The sequence below is a fragment of the Panthera onca genome, chromosome D1 (assembly GCF_046562875.1).
Source record: "Panthera onca isolate mPanOnc1 chromosome D1, mPanOnc1 haplotype 2, whole genome shotgun sequence".
NCBI classification, from domain to species: Eukaryota; Metazoa; Chordata; class Mammalia; order Carnivora; family Felidae; genus Panthera; species Panthera onca.
The window spans coordinates 52260944-52284831 of NC_138348.1; the positions used below are offsets into that span (position 1 = coordinate 52260944).

Genomic DNA, 23888 nt, shown 5'->3' on the forward strand with positions numbered 1-23888 from the left:
TATGCATCAGTACTCCTGTATCCCTTGGATAAATTCCTAGCAGTGCTCTTGCTGGGTCATAGGGTAGGTCTCTATTTTTAATTTTCTGAGGAACCTCCACACTGCTTTCCAGAGCGGCTGCACCAATTTGCATTCCCACCAACAGTGCAAGAGGGTTCTCCCAGCACCATTTGTTAAAGAGACTGTCTTTTTTCCATTGGATGTTCTTTCCTGCTTTGTCAAAGATGAGTTGGCCATATGTTTGTGGGTCTAGTTCTGGTGTTTCTATTCTATTCCATTGGTCTATGTGTCTGTTTTTGTGCCAATACCATGCCGTCTTGATGATGACAGCTTTGTAGTAGAGGCTAAAGTCTGGGATTGTGATGCCTCCTGCTTTGGTCTTCTTCAAAATTACTTTGGCTATTGGGGGCCTTTTGTGGTTCCATATGAATTTTAGGATTGCTTGTTCTAGCTTTGAGAAGAACGCTGGTGCAATTTTGATTGGGATTGCATTGAATGTGTAGATAGCTTTGGGTAGTATTGACATTTTGACAATATTTATTCTTCCAATCCATGAGCAGGGAATGTCTTTCCATTTCCTTATATCTACTTCAATTACCTTCATAAGCTTTCTATAGTTTTCAGCATACAGATCTTTTACATCTTTGGTTAGATTTATTCCTGGGTATTTTATGCTTCTTGGTGCAATTGTGAATGGGATCAGTTTCTTTATTTGTCTTTCTGTTGCTTCATTGTTAGTGTATAAGAATGCAACTGATTTCTGTACATTGATTTTGTATCCTGCAACTTTGCTGAATTCATGTATCAGTTCTAGCAGACTTTTGGTGGAGTCTATTGGATTTTCCATGTATAGTATCATGTCATCTGCAAAAAGCAAAACCTTCACTTCATCTTTGCCAATTTTGATGCTTTTGATTTCCTTTTGTTGTCTGATTGCTGATGCTAGCACTTCCAACACTATGTTAAACAACAGCGGTGAGAGTGGGCATCCCTGTCGTGTTCCTGATCTCAGGGAAAAAGCTCTCAGTTTTTCCCCATTGAGGATGATGTTAGCTGTGGGCTTTTCATAAATGGCTTTTATGATGTGTAAGTATGTTCCTTCTATCCCGACCTTCTCAAGGGTTTTTATTAAGAAAGGGTGCTGGATTTTGTCAAAGGCCTTTTCTGCATCGATTGACAGGATCATATGGTTCTTCTCTTTTTTTTTTAATTAATGTGATGTATCACGTTGATCGATTTGCGAATGTTGAACCAGCCCTGCATCCCAGGAATGAATCCCACTTGATCATGGTGAATAATTCTTTTTATATGCTGTTGAATTCGATTTGCTAGTATCTTATTGAGAATTTTTGCATCCATATTCATCAGGGATATTGGCCTGTAGTTCTCTTTTTTTACTGGGTCTCTGTCTGGTTTAGGAATCAAAGTAATACTGGCTTCATAGAATGAGTCTGGAAGTTTTCCTTCCCTTTCTATTTCTTGGAATAGCTTGAGAAGGATAGGTATTATCTCTGCTTTAAACGTCTGGTAGAACTCCCCAGGGAAGCCATCTGGTCCTGGACTCTTATTTGTTGGGAGATTTTTGATAACCGATTCAATTTCTTCGCTGGTTATGGGTCTGTTCAAGCTTTCCATTTCCTCCTGATTGACTTTGGAAGAGTGTGGATGTTTAGGAATTTGTCCATTTCTTCCAGGTTGTCCAATTTGTTGTCATATAATTTTTCATAGTATTCCCTGATAATTGTTTGTATCTCTGAGGCATTGGTTGTAATAATTCCATTTTCATTCATGATTTTATCTATTTGGGTCATGTCCCTCTTTTTGAGAAGCCTGGCTAGAGGTTTGTCAATTTTGTTTATTTTTTCAAAAAACCAACTCTTGGTTTCATTGATCTGCTCTACCATTTTTTTAGATTCTATATTGTTTATTTCTGCTCTGATCTTTATTATTTCTCTTCTTCTGCTGGGTTTAGGCTGCCTTTGCTGTTCTGCTTCTGTTTCCTTTAGGTGTGCTGTTAGATTTTGTATTTGGGATTTTTCTTGTTTCTTGAGAGAGGCCTGGATTGCAATGTATTTTCCTCTCAGGACTGCCTTCTCTGCATCCCAAAGCGTCTGGATTGTTGTATTTTCATTTTCATTTGTTTCCATATATTTTTTAATTTCTTCTCTAATTGCCTGGTTGACCCACTCATTCGTTAGTAGGGTGTTCTTTAACCTCCATGCTTTTGGAGGTTTTCCATACTTTTTCCTGTGGTTGATTTGAAGCTTCATAGCATTGTGGTCTGAAAGTATGCATGGTATAATTTCAATTCTTGTAAACTTATGAAGGGCTGTTTTGTGACCCAGTATATGATCTCTTGGAGAATGTTCCATGTGCACTCGAGAAGAAAGTATATTCTGTTGCTTTGGGATGCAGAGTTCTAAATACATCTATCAAGTCCATCTGATCCAATGTATCATTCAGGGCCCTTGTTTCTTTATTGACCATGTGTCTAGATGATCTATCCATTTCTGTCAATGGAGTGTTAAAGTCCCCTGCAATGACCACATTCTTATCAATAAGGTTGCTTATGTTTATGAGTAGTTGTTTTATACATTTGGGGGCTCTCGTATTCGTCGCATAGACATTTATAATTGTTAGCTCCTCCTGATGGATAGACCCTGTGATTATTATATAATGCCCTTCTTCATCTCTTGTTACAGCCTTTAATTTAAAGTCTAGTTTGTCTGATATAAGTATGGCTACTCCAGCTTTCTTTTGGCTTCCAGTAGCATGATAAATAGTTCTCCATCCCCTCACTCTCAATCTAAAGGTGTCCTCAGATCTAAAATGAGGCTCTTGTAGACAGAAAATAGATGGGTCTTGTTTTTTTATCCATTCTGATAGCCTATGTCTTTTGGTTGGCACATTAATCCATTTACTTTCAGTGTTATTATAGAAAGATGCGGGTTTAGAGTCATTGTGATGTCTGTATGTTTTATGTTTGTAGTGATGTCTCTGGTTTTTTGTCTCATAGGATCCCCCTTAGGATCTCTTGTAGGACTGGTTTAGTGGTGACAAATTCCTTCAGTTTTTGTTTGTTTGGGAAGACCTTTATCTCTCCTTCTATTCTAAATGACAGACTTGCTGGATAAAGGATTCTCGGCTGCATATTTTTTCTGTTCATCACACTGAAGATCTCGTGCCAATCCTTTCTGGCCTGCCAAGTGTCAAAATAGAGATCAGTCACGAGTCTTATAGGTCTCCCTTTATATGTGAGGGCACGTTTATCCCTTGCTGCTTTCAGAATTTTCTCTTTATCCTTGTATTTTGCCACTTTCCCTATGATATGTCGTGCAGAAGATCGATTCAAGTTACGTCTGAAGGTAGTTCTCTGTGCCTCTTGGATTTCAATGCCTTTTTCCTTCCCCAGTTCGGGGAAGTTCTCAGCTATTATTTCTTCAAGTGCCCCTTCAGCACCTTTCCCTCTCTTTTCCTCCTCTGGGATACCAGTTATGTGTATATTATTTCTTTTTAGTGTATCAGTTAGTTCTGTAATTTTCCCCTTATACTCCTGGATTTTTTTATCTCTCTTTTTCTCAGCTTCCTCTTTTTCCATAACTTTATCTTCTAGTTCACCTATTCTCTCCTCTGCCTCTTCAATCCGAGCCATCGTGGTTTCCATTTTGTTTTGCATTTCGTTTAAAGCGTTTTTCAGCTCCTCCTGACTGTTCCTTAGTCCCTTGATCTCTGTAGCAAGAGATTATCTGCTGTCCTCTATACTGTTTTCAAGCCCAGTGATTAATTTTATGACTATTATTCTAAATTCACTTTCTGTTATATTATTTAAATCCTTTTTGATCAGTTCATTAGCTTTTGTTATTTCCTAGAGATTCTTCTGAGGGGAATTCTTCCGTTTGGTCATTTTGGATAGTCCTTGGAGTGGTGGGGACCTGCAGGGCACTTCCCCTGTCCTGTGGTGTATAACTGGAGTTGGTGGGCGGGGCCGCAGTCTGACCTGATGTCTGCCCCCAGCCCACCGCTGGGGCCACAGTCAGACTGGTGTGTGCCTTCTCTTCCCCTCTCCTAGGGGCGGGATTCCTTGTGGGGTGGCGTGGCCCATCTGGGCTACTTGCACACTGCCAGGCTTGTGGTGTTGGGGATCTGGCGTATTAGCTGGGGTGGGTAGGCAAGGTGCAGAGGGGCAGGAGGGGCAGGCTTAGCTCGCTTCTCCTTAGGTGATCCACTTCAGGAGGGGCCCTGTGGCAGCGGGAGGCAGTCAGATCCGCTGCCAGAGGTTTGGCTCCGCAGAAGCACAGAGTTGGGTGTTTGCCCGGAGCGAGCAAGTTCCCTGGCAGGAACTGGTTCCCTTTGGGATTTTGGCTGGGGGATGGGCGAGGGAGATGGCGCTGGCGAGCGCCTTTGTTCCCCACCAAACTGAGCTGTGTCGTCTAGGGGCTCAGCAGCTCTCCCTCCCTTTGTCCTCCATCCTTCCCGCTTTCTGAGCAGAGCTGTTAACTTATGACCTCCCAGACGCTAAGTCGCGCTTGCCATCGGAACACAGTCCGTCCGGCCCCTCCGCTTTTGCCAGCCAGACTCGGGGTCTCTGCTTGGCCGGCAGGCTGCCCCTCTGCCCTGTCTCCCTCCCGTCAGTCCGTGGAGCGCGCACCGCCTTGCCGCCCTTCCTACCCTCTTCCGTGGGCCTCATGTCTGCGCTTGGCTCCGGAGACTCCGTTCTGCTAATCCTCTGGCAGTTTTCTGGGTTATTTAGGCAGGTGTAGGTGGAATCTAAGTGATCAGCAGGATGCACGGTGTGCCCAGCGTCCTCCTATGCCGCCATCTTCCAACCGCCAATCTTAACTGGTAGCTCTTAATTTGATTAGATCTACAAAGATCTTATTCCTGTATAAGGTCACATTCACAGGTACCTGAGGGTTAGGACTTCAATATATCATTTTGGGGGACACATTAAAATCCAAAACATGTATTTTTTATTCCTTATTGGGAATTGGTAACTATAGTTGTTGCCTTTTGTAATATGTATCTCATTAGGTTGTTATAAGCATTAAATGAAAAATCAGGTAATATTCAGAGTAACATGACACTTTAAGAACTCCGAAGATTTGTTTTTATTGTTACAAGCAGTATCCTTGGTGTGGCTGTATGTAAAGTCTTGGTTTCCCTCTCTAAAGTGGAAGAAACCATTCCTTGATGTACATATTTCAAATATGTAGTGCTTTGTCAAAGTAGGGTAAAAGTGTTTGTTCAATGAAAAAGTAAAAGTAATTTTTATCCTTGCAACAAATCTGTTTTGGAAAGTTTGGTATGCCTATATTTCAGGTAAGGATATTGTTGTTCTGAGAGCTAATGAAACTTCTTCAAGGAAAAGTAACCAGAAAAGGGTTCAAACGTAAGAAACGTAGAACAAGGGTTCAAATGTAAGCTTCCAATGATCTTTCCCAATATCCCTATAATCTGACAGTGAAGAGGGATTATTAATTTATAAGAAACTCAGGGACCAGGGTGTTTTGCCTAGAGGAAATGGTATGCTCTAGCAACATTCTTTCATTGAACGATAATTCAGTAATGAGAGAGTTTTCTTCATTTAGCACATCTATCAACTCTATTTGATGCTGACAAGGTCCTTGACACTTTCCCCACGACCTTCAAGAAGCAAGGCAGAGGTGGGGCAAGGAGAGTAGTTACTGCATGTAGGGAACAAGATTATTTTCCAGGTACATTCCTGCCCTGATGTCTTCTTCAGCAGTTGTGGGTAAGAAGTGTGAGACCTAGAACCAGACTCCACTTGCTCTCCTCTCTCCAAGATTCCTGTGCCCCAAACCCCAAAGATCCTACATTTAGCTGGAAAGTCCCTATCCTAAGACGCATCTGGGAAGGTCCACAGGAAAGGCTATTTTCTAAGTCCTACTGTGCATCAATGCAAAGAGGTGGCTGCACTGGTGGAAGTTCCACTTGTTCCCCAAGGAAGCAATGCCAAGTGTTGCCCTGTGGAAGGTGAAGACTGTTAACAGTTGAACTTTCTGCAACCATACTTATGCGACAGAGTTTAAACCAAGCACAGCCATGAAGGTAAAATCTTGGCCATGAGACCACATGTGTGTAAACAGGACCCCTCCCAGGGATGTGCTTGTGTCAAGACCACTGGTGCTCCCACTGCAGGAGAGGGGCTCACAGGGAAAGTGCTCCTTGGCCCCTGGTTGCCCATGGTCCATGCTCCTCTGAGGCCCATGTCCTTTGATTTCTGGGGATGTTCCTCTGTCACCTCCTCCATGGAGTTATAGGGCTGAGGAGAGTTTACTCACTTCTTCCCCTCAGGTGCATCCGTATAAATTTTCCCTGAGAAGATTCTCATCATGCAGTTTCCTTACCCTTCTTTTCCCAGAGCTTCTTTATTTAGACTCCCCAAGAGCCCCCTGCCCTTACTGTATTGAAAATGCTGAATTAAGCCTTTTACAACACGTTCTCTTGGGAAATAGACCATAGGGCCTGAGGGCCCAAGTGTTTAACAAGAGCACCAACTCTGGTGAGCAATGGAAAGAGAGGGGGCACAGTGGAGCCAAAGTTCATAAAACCAGCCTCCAGAACTCATGGAGGGGTCAGTTTAGTGCTTTCTCTGACAGCCAGAAACAGCAGCAGTGCAGCTTTCTGAAACTGGTGAGTCTCAAGCTGGACCAAGCAGGAAAACTGTGAGGAAGGAGATCATGAGAGGACAGAGAAATCCAGAAACCTAGTACATAAAGGAAAAGGAACTCTTTCAATAGGGTCTGGTGTACATGCTGACCCTGCTAAGATGCTTAGATCTGGTGTAAGGCTGAGTGGCAGGGACTGACCTCATGCTGTTATTTCATTCAGGGATGAGGCTGAGTCATTTTGTGTCCATAAGGGTTTGCAAACTTCCGTAGACTCCAAGGCCCCCTCCCATACCATGGCTGGGTGACCAAGGCCCTGTGCCTGGCTGGGTGAGAATCTTCCTTTCTGTCCTCGTCTAAATTCATCTATGAGTCAAGGTGGTCACTCCATTTTCCAGTCTTGGCTTGAGTCTTCTCTTGTAATTTTGTTTATTCAAGACTTGCCTGACCTTATAGACTGTCAGTGTATCATCATCACAGACCATGTTTGGTCAATAGTACTTAGCACAAGGATCACCCCCTTGTAAATGTCAGTCTACCAGTACTGGAACTGGATACTGAATATCAGAACAATGTCCCAGATACCCAACAAGTCCTCATTGCTCACATTAGGAGGCCTCAGTTTCACTGAGGAGAATACAGAAAGAGAGGAAAAATGGTCCCAGCTCTTATGGAATTTACTAAACCAGAGCCAAAAGTATATTGCTACCTGGGAGAAAATACCAGTGTTATAGGAGGTCTGAAAAGGACATTTTTCCCTGTATCACTAAAAGGTGCTTGGTGACATTCTGGACTCCAGTCTCTCTGCCTGCTCATCCTTTCTTTCACTAAATCCTGTAGTTCTCCCCACAACTCGAATACATCCTTCTTCTCCACCTACATGGCCTGCATTCAGATCTTCATCACTTTTCCTTTGTACTGTTCAGGACTCTCTGAAAGCCTCCCTCCCTGCTGTGTGATTCCCTGTGTCCCATCTACAGCACATCACTTCCCTGTTTCAAGTTCTCTGTGCTTCCTTACAGTGTATGTGATAATGCCTGCCCTCAGGTGGGCCTCACAGGGCTGCCCCTGCACACCTTAACCATGTCTCCTGACCCTCTGCTCTCCTGCTTGCTTCCCCCAAAGAACTTAGGATGTATCACCCCCTAGCACCTCACCACCAATCATACTGATCATCCACATTGATGTTTCTTCTCTTACCATTCCCTACACAGAGAGTCCTTCTTCTCCCCCAGGTGGATTTGCCTCATTTTTGTATCCTTCTCTGATGCTCTCAACTGCTTGTGTCTCTGGGCCTAACAGGACCTCAGGAGATCATAGCCCCTTTTTCTCTCCACAACACATGAAGTTAAATATCATTTATCTAATTCGTAAATGAGGGATGTATATGTCATAGAGTTTAAATTTTTGTAATGTTTATTCTTGAGAGAGAGCGAGCGAGCAAGCATGAATGCGGGAGGGGCAGAGAGGGAGAGGGGGAAACACAGAATCTGAAGCTGGCTCTCATCTCTGAACTATCAGCACAGAGCCTGATGTGAGCTCAAATGAGATCATGTCCTGAGCCGAAGTCACTTGCTTAACCGACTGAGCCACCCAGGCTCCCCTATCATAGAGTTTAAATAGCTCACAGAATCATACAATGAGTATAAGAGCCAGACTTGGAATTCACTTGTCGGAGGCCAACTTTGAACCATATCACATTGCTTCATTCATCTGTGCTTTTGTCTCTTTCCCACTGTTTGTAAGATCAGCTTTATTAGAGTCACAACTATAATGTCTTAAAAGGGTTGTTAAGTCAATTTTCCTCTATTAATTAGGATACCAGTGTTTGGTTAATCCATGCCATACATTTGTATGCATAATATTAAGACCAGGTACAGGGAAGGCACTGAGTATTTTCTTGCTTATTCAAGTAGAGTGGGTCACTCTGAGGATATAGAACTTGAGGTTCATGGAAAGGACAAGCATTTTCTAAAAATGTAACTATGTTTTCTTTCCTTTTTAAATTTCTTTTGTTTTAATTTTTTAATGTTTATTTATTTTCGATGGGGGAGGGGCAAAGAGAGAGGGAGATGCAGAATCAGAAGCAGGGTCTGAGCTGTCAGCACAGAGCTTGACATGGGGCTTGAACCCACAAACTGTGAGATCATGACCTGAGCTGAAGTCAGATGCTTAACTCACTGAGCCACCCAGGTGCCCCAATCCTTCTTAAATTTCTGATTCACATTGAGAGTCATTTTCCTAATCACATATGAAAATGAAGGACAGAACTGATACATAATTGTTCCTTCTATAGTTTTAGCTCCTGAATCCTTGGCTTGTTTTAAAGCCCTATAATCAGTAGAAAGTGTGTGTGTGTGTGTGTGTGTGTGTGTGTGTGTGTGCGCGCGCATTATATAATCTACATTTGGAAAGTCTGGGATTTTTGGAGTGAAATTCCTTGGATTTTATATTTTTTGACAGCTAGTCTAACACCTTCTCTCACACAATTTATTCTTTCTGAAGATATTTGTCATATAGGACAGATGAGCAGGGTCAATAATCCCACTTGATTATATTGATTATTTGCTGCCTGAGCTCTTTCGTTTAGTCTGTCTTGACTAGCTGACTCTCTTCTGCTTCTTTGGCTATGACAGCCCTTACTGTCAGTCTTCTTAGTACTTGGCCACTCTGTTCTTTGTTTAGTAGTGAGGTAAATAAGATGGTACCCAACAAAAGAAACAAAAAATCAAAGTATATGAGCATACAGATCATAGATTCCATATAGATAGGATAATTGGATTTTGGCTATAAGGAATCACAGACAGTGCTGCTTACCAGATAAATAGATCCTGTATAGGTTTATATACTTGAACCATACTTATTTATCTAGCTCATAATCTACCTTTGGTGAACCTACTGGTGTATCCTCAGTACACCAAAATATGAAATACATAGGCGTTTCTTTTTTAAAATTGTTTAAAACATTTATTTACTTTTGAGAGACAGAGAGATATAGAGCTTGAGAGGGGTAGGGGCAGAGAGAGAGGGAGACACAGAATCCGAAGCAGGCTCCAGGCTCCAAGCACAGAGCCCAACACAGGGCTTGAACTCACAAATGGTGAGATCATGACCTGAACCCAAGTCAGACTCTTAATGTACCCCTTAAACTGTAAGACTTTTCTAAGGAATCCAAACCAAAGAAAGAACTCTTGAGAGCACAAAGCACAAGAGAAACACAGGAAATAACCCAGTATGAGTGATAAACACTGTGTTTTTAAAAGTGAAATCCTGGGGCACCTGGGTGGCTCAGTTGGTTGAATGTGGGACTCTTGCTTTCGGCTCAGGTCATTATCTTATGATTTGTGGGTTTGAGCCCTGCATTGGACTCCATGCTAGATGTGAGGCCTACTTGGGATTCTCTCTCCCTCTGTCTCTGCTCTTCCCCCCCTCCTGTGCATTCTCTCTCTGTCTCGAAATAAATAAATAAACTTTAAAAAAAAGTGAAATCCTGTTTGGTACTAGAAGATATTATTCTTCTTGGGTGGAGTCAAGGGATGCCCTACCTCCATTCCAATGTTTCCTAAAGAATAAAAATTGGAAACCCTGAAGTCAGGCCCTGTCCAAGTATATGGATTAGGGGGCTGGCCTTTTCTAGGACCTCCATGTATTCTGCTGAACAGAGCTCTCCATAAGCTAGTCCTAAACTCTGAAGGAAAGTGGGGCTTAGTAAGTAATTGTGCTTGTTGAGGCTAAACAATGTATAGTGGCTGAAAGCAGAGACTTTAGAGTCAGACTCTTTTGTCACAGACTTGGCTTCAGTACTTACTGGATGTATAATTTTTATCAAAAAAGTTTGCCCCTCTTTGTTCCTTTTAATTATCTGGAAAATTAGGATAACAATACTATTAATCTTAAGTGTTTATTTAAAGGACTAAATGTGCTAATGAATATAAACATTCGGCATAATGTGTAGCACATGGTAACCGTTCAGTTAATGTCAGCAAATATTGATATGGTGATGATGATGATGATGGTGACGATATTGATTATTCAAAAACTTCATTGAGATAGGTTAAGAGACCCATGGAAACCTGAATTTTACTCCATATAGAACACATATTTTCTATGTTAATGTATTTTGTCCTACATTTTAAGGGACTCTGGATTTTTAACTTGTACAGAATACTTTACATGGCCTCACCCAGCAACTACTCCACTGCTCCAGTCTCCGAATTCCTCCTCATCTGCTTCCCTAACTACCAGAGTTGGCAGCATTGGTTGTCTCTGCCCCTCAGCCTCCTTTTCCTCCTGGCCATGGGGGCCAACGTCACCCTCCTGCTCACCATCCAGCTGGAGGCCTCTCTGCACAAGCCCATGTACTACCTGCTCAGCCTCCTCTCCCTGCTGGACATCGTGCTCTGCCTGACTGTCATCCCCAAAGTCCTGGCCATCTTCTGGTTTGACCTCAGGTCCCTCAGCTTTTCTGCCTGCTTCCTCCAAATGTTCGTCATGAATTGCTTCCTTGCCATGGAGTCCTGCACATTCATGGTCATGGCCTATGACCGCTATGTGGCCATTTGCCACCCACTACGATACCCATCCATAATCACCGACCATTTTGTGGTTAGAGCTACCATATTTGTTGTGGCCCGGAATGGCCTCTTTTTCCTTCCTGTTCCAGTCCTTTCTTCCCGACTCAGATATTGTGCAGGGAACATCATCAAGAACTGCATCTGCGCTAACCTGTCTGTGTCCAAACTCTCCTGTGATGACATCACCTTCAACCGGCTCTACCAGTTTGTGGCAGGCTGGACCCTCCTGGGCTCTGACCTCATCCTTATTGTTCTCTCCTACTCCTTCATCCTGAAAGCTGTGCTAAGGATCAAGGCTGAGGGTGCTGCGGCCAAGGCCCTGAGCACGTGCGGTTCCCACTTCATCCTCATCCTCTTCTTCAGCACCGTCCTGCTGGTTCTGGTCATCACTAACCTGGCCAGGAAGAGAATTCCCCCAGATGTCCCCATCCTGCTCAACATCCTGCACCACCTCATCCCCCCAGCTCTGAACCCCATTGTTTATGGTGTGAGGACCAAAGAGATCAAGCAGGGAATCCAGAAACTACTGAGAAGGTTGTAAGAGGTAAAATGGATAACAACTAACCCAGGGAATAGAAATTGATAGTGGGCAATTGTTTTTATGATGCATAGGGACTTTATATTTTTTTAATTTAATTTTTAATTTTTTAAAATTACATCCAAATTAGTTAGCATATAGTGAAACGATGATTTCAGGAGTAGATTCCTTAATGCCCCTGACCCATTTAGCCCATCCCCTCCTCCCACAACCCCTGCAGTAACCATCAGTTTGTTCTCCATATCTATGGGTGTCTTCTGTTTTGTCCCCCTCCCTGTTTTTATATCATTTTTGTTTCCCTTCCCTTACGTTCATCTGTTTTGTCTCTTAGTCCTCATATGAGTGAAGTCATATGATATTTGTCTTTCTCTGACTAACTAATTTCACTTAGCATAATACCCTCCAGTTCCAACCATGTAGTTGCAAATGGCAAGATTTCATACGTTTGATAGCCGAGTAATATTCCATTCTATATATATACCACATCTTCTTTATCTATTCATCCATTGATGGACATTTGGGCTCTTTCCATACTTTGGCTATTGTTGATAGTGCTGCTATAAACATGGGGTGCATGTGTCCCTTTGAAACAGCATACCTGTATCCCGTGGATAAATGCTTAGTAGTGCAATTGCTGGGTCGTAGGGTAGTTCTATTTTTAGTTTTTTGAGGAACCTCCATACTGTTTTCCAGAGTGGCTGCACCAGCTTGCATTCCCACCAACAATGCAAAAGAGATCCTCTTTCTCTGCATCTTCGCTAACATCTGTTTTTGCCTGAGTTGTTAATGTTCGCCATTCTGACAGGTGTGAGGTGGTATCTCATTGTGGTTTTGATTTGTATTTCCCTGATGATGAGAGATGTTGAGCATTTTTTCATGTGTCATTGGCCATCTGGATGTCTTCCTTGCAGAAGTGTCTATTCATGTCTTTTGCCCATTTCTTCACTAGATTTTTTGTTTTTTGGGTGTTGAGTTTGATAAGTTCTTTGTAGATTTTGGATACTAACCCTTTATCTGATATGTCATTTGTAAATATCTTCTCCCTTTCTGTGGGTTGCCTTTTAGTTTTGCCGATTGTTTCCTTTTCTGTGCAGAAGATTTTTATTTTGATGAGGTCCCAGTAGTTCATTTTAGCTTTTGTTTCCCTTGCCTCCAGACATGTGTTGAGTAAGAAGTTGCTGCGGCCAAGGTCAAAGAGGTTTTTGGCTGCTTTCTCCTTGAGGATCTTGATGGCTTCCTGTCTTACATTGAGGTCTTTCATCCATTTTGAGTTTATTTTTGTGTATGGTGTAAGAAAGTGGTCCAGGTTCATTCTTCTGCATGTCTCTGTCCAGTTTTCCCAGCACCACTTGCTGAAGAGACTGTCTTTATTCCATTGGATATTCTTTCCTGCTTTGTCAAAGATTAGTTGGCCATACGTTTGTGGGTCCATTTCTGGGTTCTCTATTCTGCTCCATTGATTTGAGTGTCTGTTCTTGTGCCAGTACCATACTGTCTTGATGATTACAGCTTTGTAGTATAGCTTGAAGTCTGGGATTGTGATGCCTCCTGCTTTGGTTTTCTTTTTCAAGATTGCTGTGGCTATTCAGGGTCTTTTCTGGTTCCATACAAATTTTAGGATTATTTGTTCTAGCTCTGTGAAGAATGCTGGTGTTACTTTGGTAGGGATTCCATTGAATATGTAAATTGCTTTGGGTAGTATCGACATTTTAACAATATTTGTTCTTCCTATCCAGGAGCATGGAATCTTTTTCCATTTTTTTGTGTCTTCTTCAATGTCTTCCATAAGCTTTCTATAGTTTTCAGCGTATAGAATTTTCACCTCTTTGGTTCGATTTATTCCTACGTATTTTACGTTTTTTGGTGCACCTGTAAATGGTGTTGATTCCTTGATTTCTCTTTCTGTCACTTCATTGTTAGTGTATATGAATGCAACCGATTTCTGTGCATTGATTTTATATCCTGCAACTTTGCTGAATTCATGAATCAATTCTAGCAGTTTTTGGTGGACTCTTTGGGTTTTCCATATAGAGTATCATGTCATCTGTGAAAAGTGAAAGTTGACCACCTCCTGGCCGATTTGGATGCCTTTTATTTCTTTGTGTTGTCTGATTGCAGAGGCTAAGACTTCCAATACTATATTGAATAACAGTGGCGAGAGTGGACATCCCTGTGTTGTTCCTGATCTTAGGGGGACAGCTCTCAGTTTTTCCCCATTTAGGATGATATTAGCATTGGGTCGTTCATATATGGCTTTTATGATCTCGAAGTATGCTCCTTCTATCCCTACTTTCTTGAGGGTTTTTATCAAGAAAGGGTGCTGTATTTTGTCAAATGCTTTCTCTGCATCTATTGAGAAGATCATATGGTTCTTGTCCTTTCTTTTATTGATGTGATGATCATGTTAATTGTTTTGCAGGTATTGAACCAACCCTGCATCCCAGGTATAAATCCCACTTAGTCGTGGTGAATAAATTTTTTAGTGTATTGTTGGATCTGGTTGGCTACTATCTTGATGAGGATTTTTGCAACCATGTTCATCAGGGGTTATTGGTCTATAGTTCTCTTTTTAGTGGGGTCTCTGGTTTTGGAATCAAGGTAATGCTGGCTTCCTAGAAAGAGTTTGGAAGTTTTCGTTCCATTTCTATTTTTTGGAACAGCTTCAAGAGAATAGGTGTTAACTCTTCCTTAAATGTTTGGCAAAATTCTCCTGGAAACCCATCCGACCCTGGACTCTTGTTTTTTGGCGATTTTTGATTACTAATTCAATTTCCTTACTGGTTATGGGTCTGTTCAAATATTCTATTTCTTCCTGTTTCCGTTTTGGTAGTGTATATGTTTCTAAGAATTTGTCCATTTCTTCAGATTACCTATTTTATTGGCATATAATTGCTCATAATATTCTCTCATTATTGTTTCTATTTCTGTTGTGTTGGTTGTGATCTTTCCTCTTTCATTGTTGGTTTTATTTATTTGGGTCCTTTCCTTTTTCTTCTTGATCAAAGTGGCTAGTGGTTTATCTATTTTGTTAATTCTTTCAAAGAACCTGCTTCTGGTTTCATTGATATGTTCTACTGTTTTTTTTTTTGGGGGGGGGTTTCTATAGCATTAATTTCTGCTCTGATCATTATTATTTCCTGTCTTCTGCTGGTTTGGGGTTTTAGTTGCTGTTCTTGCTCCTTAAGGTGTAAGGTTAGGTTGTGTATCTGAGATCTTTCTTCCTTCTTTAGGAAGGCCTGGATTGCTATATACTTTCCTCTCATGACTGCCTTTGCTGCGTTCCAGAGATTTTGGGTTGTGGTGTTATCATTTTCATTGGCTGCCATATACTTTTTAATTTCCTCTTTAACTGCTTGGTTAGCCCATTCATTCATTAGTAGGATGTCTTTAGTCTCCAAGTATTTGTTACCTTTCCAGATTTTTTCTTGTGATTGATTTCGAGTTTCATAGCATTGTGGTATGAAAATATGCACGGTATGATCTTGATCTTTTTGTACTTAGGGATGATTTGTGTACTGGCATATGGTCTATTCTGGAGAATGTTCCATGTGCACTTGAGAAGAATGTATATTCTGCTGCTTTAGGATGAAATGTTCTGAATATATCTGTTAAGTCCATCTGGTCCAGTATGTCATTCAAAGCCATTGTTTCCTTGTCGATTTTTTGATGAGATGATCTGTCCATTGCTGTGAGTGGGGTGTTGAAGTCTCCTACTATTATGGTATTACTATCGATGAGTTTCTTGTTGTTTGTGATTAATTGATTAATATATTTGGGTGCTGCCACATTTGGCACATAAATGTTTACAATTGTTAGGTCTTCTTGGTGGATAGACCCCTTGATTACGATATAATGCCCTTCTGCATCTCTTGATACAGTCTTTATTTTAAAGTCTAGATTGTCTGATATAAGTATGGCTACTCAGGCTTTCTTTTGTTCACCATTAGCATGATAAATGGTTCTCCATCCCCTTACTTTCAATCTGTAGGTGTCTTTAGGTCTAAAGTGGGTCTCTTGTAAACAGCATATGGATGGATCTTGTTTTCTTATCCATTCTGTTACCCTATGTCTTCTGATTGGAGCATTGAGTCCACTGACATTTAGAGTGAGTACTGAAAGATAGGAATTTATTGCCATTATGATGTTTGTAGAGTTGGAGTTTCTTGTGGTGTTCTCTGGTCCTTTCTAATCTTTTGTTGCTTTTGGTATTTATTTATTTGTGTGTGTGTGTGTGTGTGTGTGTGTGTGTGTGTGTGTGTGTGTGTATGTATATATATTTATCTTTTCTCCCCTCAGAGTCCTCCCTTAAAATTTCTTGCAGGGCTCATTTACTGGTCACAAACTCATTTAATTTTTGTTTGTCTCAGAAACTTTTTATCTCTCCTTCTATTTTGAATGACAGCCTTGCTGGATAAAGAATTCTTGGCTGCATATTTTTCTGATTCAGCACACTGAATATATCCTGCCACTTCTTTCTGGCCTGCCTGGTTTCTGTGGATAGGTCTGCTGCAAACCTAATCTGTCTTCCCTTGTAGATTAGGGACTTTTTTTCCCTTGCTGCTTCATGATTCTCTCCTTGCCTGAGTATTTTGTGAATTTGACTATGATATGACTTGTTGATGGTCGGTTTTTGTTGAATCTACTGGGGGTCCTCTGTGCTTCCTGGATTTTGATGTCTGTGTCTTTCCCCAGGTTAAGAAAGTTTTCTGCTATAATTTGCTCACATAACCCTTCTACCCCTATTCTCTCTCTTCCTCTTCTGGGACCCTTATGATTCTAATGTTGTTCCTTTTTAATAAGTCACTGATTTTCTAATTCTTAAATCGTGCTCTTTTGCCTTAATGTCCCTCTTTTTTTCTGCTTCGTTATTCTGTATAAGTTTGTCATCTATATCGCTGATTCTCTGTTCTGCCTCATCCATCCTTGCCACCGCTGCATCGATCTGTGATTGCAGCTCAGTTATAGCATTTTTAATTTCATGCTGGCTATTTTTTACTTCTTTTATCTCTTCGGAAAGGGAGTCTAATATGTTTTCAACTGCAGCTAGTATTCTTATTATCGTGATTCTAAATTCTGGTTCAGACATCTTGCTTGTGTCTGTGTTGGTTAAATCCCTGGCTGTCGTTTCTTCGTGCTCTTTCTTTTGGAATGAATTACTTTGTTTTGTCATTTTGAAGGGAGAAAAGTATTTAAGGAGGTAGAAAAATTGAAATTAAAATTAAAAAAATATTAAAATTAAAAATTAAAAAAACACACAAATCGAATAGATGACGTGTTTTGGTCTGGGTGTTGGTCTACGTGTGTTTTGGTCTGGGTAGTGAAAGTTGTTTGACAGATTAGAGAAAGAAAAAAGAGGGGGGAGAAAAGAAAAAAAAAAGAAATCGTTTGAGAATTTGAAAAAATGAATACACTGAAGTAGACTTAAATGAGATGATGGGGGTAAAATAAATTAGAAAAAATATACACGAAAGTAAAGAATATAGTAGAAAAAAATTAAAGAAAAATATTTTCCATAAAAATTAAAAATAAATATCAATATTTTTGTTTTTTGTATTCAAGAAAAAATGAAAAAGAGGAAAAAGATAAAAAAAGAAAAAAAGAAATCGTTTGAAAATTTGAAAAAGTGAATACACTGTAGTAGACTAAAATAAAATTATGGAAGTAAAATAGAATTTGAAAAAATTGCCATAAAAGCAAAAATACAGTAATGAAAATTAAATAAGAATATTTTTAATAGAAATTGAAAGTAAAAATGAAGTTTTTCTCTTTCTGCATTCAAGAAAAAGAAAAGAAAGGAAAAAGAGATGAAAAAAGAAAGAAAAAGAAAAAAAGGAAATTGAAAATTTGAAAAGGTGAATACACTGAAATAGACTAAAATAAAATGATGGAAATAAAGTATAAATTGAAAAAAATTACACAAAAGTAAAAAATATTGTAATAAAACTTAAAAAATATTTTTAATATCTTAATATTTTATTAAAAATTGGAAATAAAAATGAATTTTTCTTTCTGTATTCAAGAAAAAGAATTGTAAAAGATAAAAAGAAAAAAAAGAAAGAAAATTGAATAGATGAACTTGCTAACAGATTGAAGTAGGACTGAAATTGCTTTGTTTTCCCTTAGAAGTGAGTCTATGTAGCTCTTTATAGTCCATAAATCAAGCCGTCAGTGAAACTTGTGTTTGAAGATCAAAGTTGGCCCATTTGGGTGGGGCTCAGTGTAACAGCTCTGCTCTCCACTAGATGGCGCTGCTAGCCTACTTGGGTGGATTGTTTCGGTGCTTGTAGGTGCATACGCGCATGCGTGGGAGCGGTGAAAATGGCACCACCCAGCTACCCAGTCTGTTCTCCCAGATCAGCAGTCGTGCCCTGGTCCTCTGTCTTCAGCTCTCATCGACTCTCTGCTTTTTCACTCTCTGTGACCAGGCCCCAGGCAGTACCTCTCTCCCGAGTTTTGTCACAGATGCGGCTATTTTCCCCGGCCCCTTACTTCCAAACGACTGTGGCTTTGACCAGCTCTGCCCCTCTGTGGGAGGGTGTCACTGAGCAATGGCCGAATGAGCAGTGGCCGAATATTGGCTGCACCCAGGAATGCTTGCTGGACCCTGCTGCTGCCTGTGCCCGGAGACTGTGGCCAGGTGCCAGCCAGTCCCAGAAAAAGTTTGTGAGACAGAGTAGCAGCAGTGTTGCAGGGTTTATGGAAAATCACAACACACATCTGGCACCAGGCTTCACACTTAACGACCTTGTTCCAGCACCAACGAATGTGGCCATTTCCTGGAGTCTGCTGGGACCAGGTGGCTTCACCAGTCTCTACCAAATGTCCTCCCAGCAGTGGAACTGCTTTTTCCCATGTGGCCCGAGAACCTCCTGGACCCCACTCTGCTCCTGGGGATTTGCCCTTCCCACCAGTGCACCGCCAGGTATCGAGCTGAGGAGTTCCAGCCTTTGCGCTTCCCTTGTTTACAGTCTTAATGGAATTTAAACCCTCTCCTTTCTCCCTTTTTAGTTTAGTCCCTGTGGCTATTTCCAATTTTCTACTTTCTCTCCAGCTGCTTTTGGGGAGGGGGTGCTTTTCCCGTATGCTCCCACCCCCTCCCCCCCAGTCTCCATCCTCTCTCTGCCCACAAAAGCACTTCCCTACCTTTCGCGGCTTCAGTCTCCCCACGTTCAGCTCTCTGCACTGTGTACCTGCTGAATTCTGTGGTTCAGGTTGTGCAGATTGTTGTTTTAATCCTCCAATCAGTTTTCTAGGTATGTAGGATGGTTTAATGTTGGTCTGGCAGTATTTCATGGACGTGAGACACACAAAAAGCTTCCATGCTTTTCTGCCATCTTAGCTCTCTGGGACTGTAAACAGTTACTGCAGGAATAAGTTTGGATTTCACATTCTCCAAATTTTCAATTGAATTATGGGGTATTCATATCCTGGGTCCTGTTGTCTCTGAACTGACTGGAACCTTAGTTTTGCATTATGGAGTTTCTGGCAGTTTCTTGGCCTCACCTGTGTGAGAAGGATGTGTCAAGCCATAATTACAGGACCTTAATTAGAACAATACTGTTTTCCAAGTAAAGAAGTAATGGTATTCCACTCACATTCAGTGCCTCTGAGTTTCCTCAATTGCTTAATACTTAGATATGTATTATTTCTCTTGTTTCTACCTGACACAGTTCAAGCTGGTTTTGTGTCATGAATGGGTCTCCTGTGGAGATACAGAAGCTGGCTCCAGAACTTTCATTCTTATCATGAGGGAATGACATGTGTCACTCACTGCCTTCTCTAAGCCCTCCCAGACATTGTCCATATACTTACTTAATGCCACTTCCCTGGAGTATGAATTTCCTGTAATTCTCTCCTTTAATATTTGATGAATTAAAACATTTTAAGATGACTCATTTTTGTGAGTTTGTGCTTTGTTTCAAGTGAAAGTGTGTCTCCTGTATTCAGATGTGCTTCACTAACTTTTGTCTTCATCCTCTCGTATATGACTGCCATCAGCCTTCAGGCACTATCTGCATCCCCACTTTTTTCTGTTTATCTTAGTTATACAGGTAAATTGACTTATTCAGTCTACTTTCAGCTCTGTTGTGTCAATCCTCACATCCTGTGCTGGTGCCAAAATAGTGTCCTCTGGGATCCAGACATCCATATTAGTGGGTTATTTGAACAAGGATAAGTGTGTTTCATTCTTTGCAATTCCCTTCCTGCTTATGCCCTGAAAATGGTAGGGACTCAGATATTGGCCAGTGTTTCCTGGGATTAATTTACCTTGGCAACAGATCCCCCTTTTGGATACTGAGAGTGTCACATATAAGAGCCTTTTGAGAGTATCTTCTAACATACCTAGCTGATCTATGATGACGGTAGTTATTTGGGGGGAATTAATAAAATAATTTATCATTCTTATAGCATTATCTTTCACCAAAGTAGTAGCTTTGATCCACTCTCTCTTCTCTGTTCCACAGGTCCAAAGATTGATCCTGACCAAAGTATGAACTTCTCAAGCACTGTCCTATTCGCCCATCATTTCAGTTACTCCTAGCTCATTATTTTCAGATTATGCCCACTGATATTTTTTCTTAAAGTCTATGTTCAAGAATCTTCTCCCACATAGAAAACCAGTACGTGTCTTCATTTGACAAACTGTAAGTTTCAATGGAAACTCCACCTACTTTTACAATCCTTCCCTTTATTCACCCCAGCAGAATTAATCTATTTTTAGCCACGTGTGTATCTCCCTCTGATACTAGATTATTAATTCCTCTGAGTTTGTTGAAGAGTTTTATTTGTCTTCTTAACTTTATGTACTGAGAGCTGGTAACACAATTATTTACTTATTTGTTATTTTGTTGAACTACAGTGAATAATTGATATGAATTATGTTTTTATTATTTCTTCTGAAAATTTCTTAGGGGAAGATCAAGTTGTTAATATAATGTATTTTTCAAAACACTTTACAAAAACCTTATATAGCTCACAGTTCAGTGTGGTGTTATATACCAAAGAACTTAAGACTATTTCTCTTGGAATAAGATAAGAAGGAATCTTTATTTATTTGAATCCCAGGTATACCATTCTGGCCACTGACTAGATGTGTAACTTTTTACTCACTGATCTGAGCTCTCGTTTTCTCATGTAAGAAGAGTGATAACTGACTTTTATTATGTGATTTATCAGATTATTGGTTGACAATCTATGGAAAGCTTTTCAACCATATACTTAAACATGCTAATAACTTTTAGATGGCAACTCATTTCATCATTTTCCTATGAACATTGATTTCTCAAATGTCTTCAGAAGAAGATGCTCTTCATTCTTTTATATACCACAATGCATTTCAGAGACGCTTTGCCTTTCCCTGTGTGTCATTCCTCTTCCCCAGTGCAATTTCTTGATTATTGTGCACCACTGTCTTATAAAATCCTTTCCTTACTCAAAGCTCAGGGTCATGTTGTACCATGGCACCCTCAATCGTTTCTTGTTCTAACTCATCTTTTAAAACCTTGGTCTTGCTGCCTCAGTTTAGATGTTGGCAGTTGCCTAATAGTCTGGTTGGAATGGATCCAGACTAAAAGCACCTCTATTCACAATGAAAGACTCTAGGCTGTACATGAACAGAGAACAGAAAAAATTTTAAAAATGATATGAAGTTACCCAGTGAGGAGCATATGCTCACAGAGTCGCTACATATATTTCTACAATTTTTTATGTTACTATTTTATTTTTTTTAATTTAGAAAGTTTTAATTTTTTTATAATTTACCTCTTAAAGCACACACAAATGTTTGGTAGATTGTCCACATTGGCAATCACTTTTTTTTTTTTAATTTCTGGATACCCAGAATTTCATATCTATAGGGATTTTAAAGTCACAAAATCTAGAGTCCTCTTGGAATTTCCACTAAAGACTATTTGATAAATAAGAATTCAAGATTTGCTTAATTTCCTCATTGATAAGAAACTGTCTTCTGCCACTTGGGACAGAAAGCGTTGATTTCTGTTTCGGATTTTAAAAAGAGACCCTCTCACTTGCCCGCAGTTTTTCCTTGGGCCCATATGGAAACTTTCTGGTGAATTAAATTTCTAGTACTAGCTTCAGTCATTTTAACAATATTCCATTTGGGAGCTTGCAGAACTGATAGTTCTAAAACAGGTATAATATTCACTCCCTTTCCACATAATTTCTCATTTCCTTATACCGTGCTTTCTCCTATATAAGTCCTATTAGGTTACTGATTGTTGCTCACTTTTGCATTTCCTACTGAGACAAGCAGAATAACAAACACATAAAAGATGTTTAGCAGATGCATATGAAATAGATTAACAAAATGTGAAATGCAGTAAAATGAGAGAATGAAATGATATGTGGAATGAAGTATATAATAAAATGGAATGTGAGAGGTAAATTTTATATTTAGGAGTGTGGTTCTAAATGACTGGTATCTCTAATACAGTCAAACACTCCAAGCATGGGATTCTCTGGGCAAAGTGCTACAAACCTCTGTTTTTTCTTTCTTTTTGTATTTAAATGCATACATCTTTCCTTCACCTTTGGAAGTATGTAGGTTTATGTAAGAATGTGTGTAGGCTTAGGCAGGTAGGTATGTTTGTGCAGGATGTAATACTTCAAGGAACCATGAGGACAGGAAACTCAAAGTATCTTTGTTATCTTTTGACTTGCAAGAGAGGCAACATTATATCTTTAGCAATTTCAGGGAGCCCAGCAAAGAACATAAGGCAAGAAGTTGAAGAGTCACATACTGGCAGCTGACTACTAAATGAATAAGACCTCCACTTAGAGGAAACTTTACATAGTACCTTCAAAATATCCATTTAAACAGTTAGCACAAGATGAGTCAGTTAGAGAAAGAAAAGAACTGTATGTATCACTTGCATGTGGAATCTAAAAAATATCAAACCTGTAAAAAACAGAAAGTAGAATGGTAGTTACCGAAGGATGGAGGGTGGAGGGATAAGATTGATAGTGTTTAAGGGTACAAACTTCAAATGAGTAGTAAATAGGCCATAGAGATCTAGTGTACAGTATAAGGAATACAGGCAATAATATTATACTATAATTATGTAACATGATAAATATTGCTACAACAGCAATCATATTACAATATATAAGTGTAGCAAAGTAATACTTTCTGTACACCTTAAATTTATGCAATATTGTGTGTCAAGTTTATTCAATATGAAAACAGTTTTAGGAGAAGTAGTACTTTTATCTTAGAGTTTTCATTCCACCTTGTGTATAAGAGAATGAGAATGTACACCTTAGATATTCATGTTTGAGAATCCAAACATGCAGAGATTAATACCCACCAGACTATACATTATTCTAACAGGTACATCATTCCACTAAACATAATTTTGGTGGAAGGTCTGTGGGTTAGCCCAAAACATGTAAAGTGTAGTTCAGATGTGCATTTAGAAGCGATGTTGAATGGAGAAACTGAGAGAGGAAAATCATTAAACCAACTTTGAGATATAAGTATCTGGCTTTTTTTTTTTCTGTGTGAAGTGATGAATGTTCAAAATGTCTAAGACTTTGATATTTTTCCTCATGAACTTTTATATTACCAAGGAAGATGTCAGTTACACCAAGAACTACAGCTCCAAGTAGAGAGACAAAATTGAGAAAAGGATAGCTGTAGAGCTTTAAACATTGATTGGAGGAAAGGGTCGTCCAACTCGAGGGAATAGGGACAGGGAGATGCTAGTGTTCATGTCATTAGAACACTGGACAGTCTGATGTCTAACACTGCGTAAAGTTGTGTCCAGACCTGTGCTAACTAAGGGGTAGGATTACGTTAATCTGAAATCAGAGCCCGCATGCAGAGATTTGAGGAAAGGGAGAAGTTACTTTCCTGATGAGAAAATTTGTCTTAATTTAAGACTCTCCTCTTCTCCCCACAGCTGTGGTGGAATGGAGCTGTGTAGAAGACCTCCCCCCCTTCCATAAGAGGCAACAGTTGGCTTGTGCTTTGGGGGGAAACATGGCAGAATTAGTAACTCAGGATGATGGATGGTCCAGGAATCATCCAAAGAGAACTAAAGCACCAACTTGAGTTTATCTGGGCTCTTCAACATTTCACTTGTTAACCTAAAAAATAAAACAGAAAGTTATTTTACCAGCCAAATG

At 40.1% G+C, this 23888-nt stretch overlaps 2 protein-coding genes across 2 annotated transcripts in view; both read left to right on the forward strand.

Moving 5' to 3' along the window:
- The window catches only part of LOC132677163 (uncharacterized), a 286729-nt gene that overhangs the window by 101710 nt on the left and 161131 nt on the right, over positions 1–23888 (forward strand). The window lies entirely within an intron of this gene.
- LOC132677087 (olfactory receptor 56A4-like) lies at positions 3329–11744 on the forward strand. Its single transcript, XM_078433987.2, has 2 exons — positions 3329–3365; positions 10837–11744. The coding sequence occupies exons 1-2, from the start codon at positions 3329–3331 to the stop codon at positions 11742–11744; spliced, it is 945 nt and encodes a 314-aa protein (XP_078290113.2).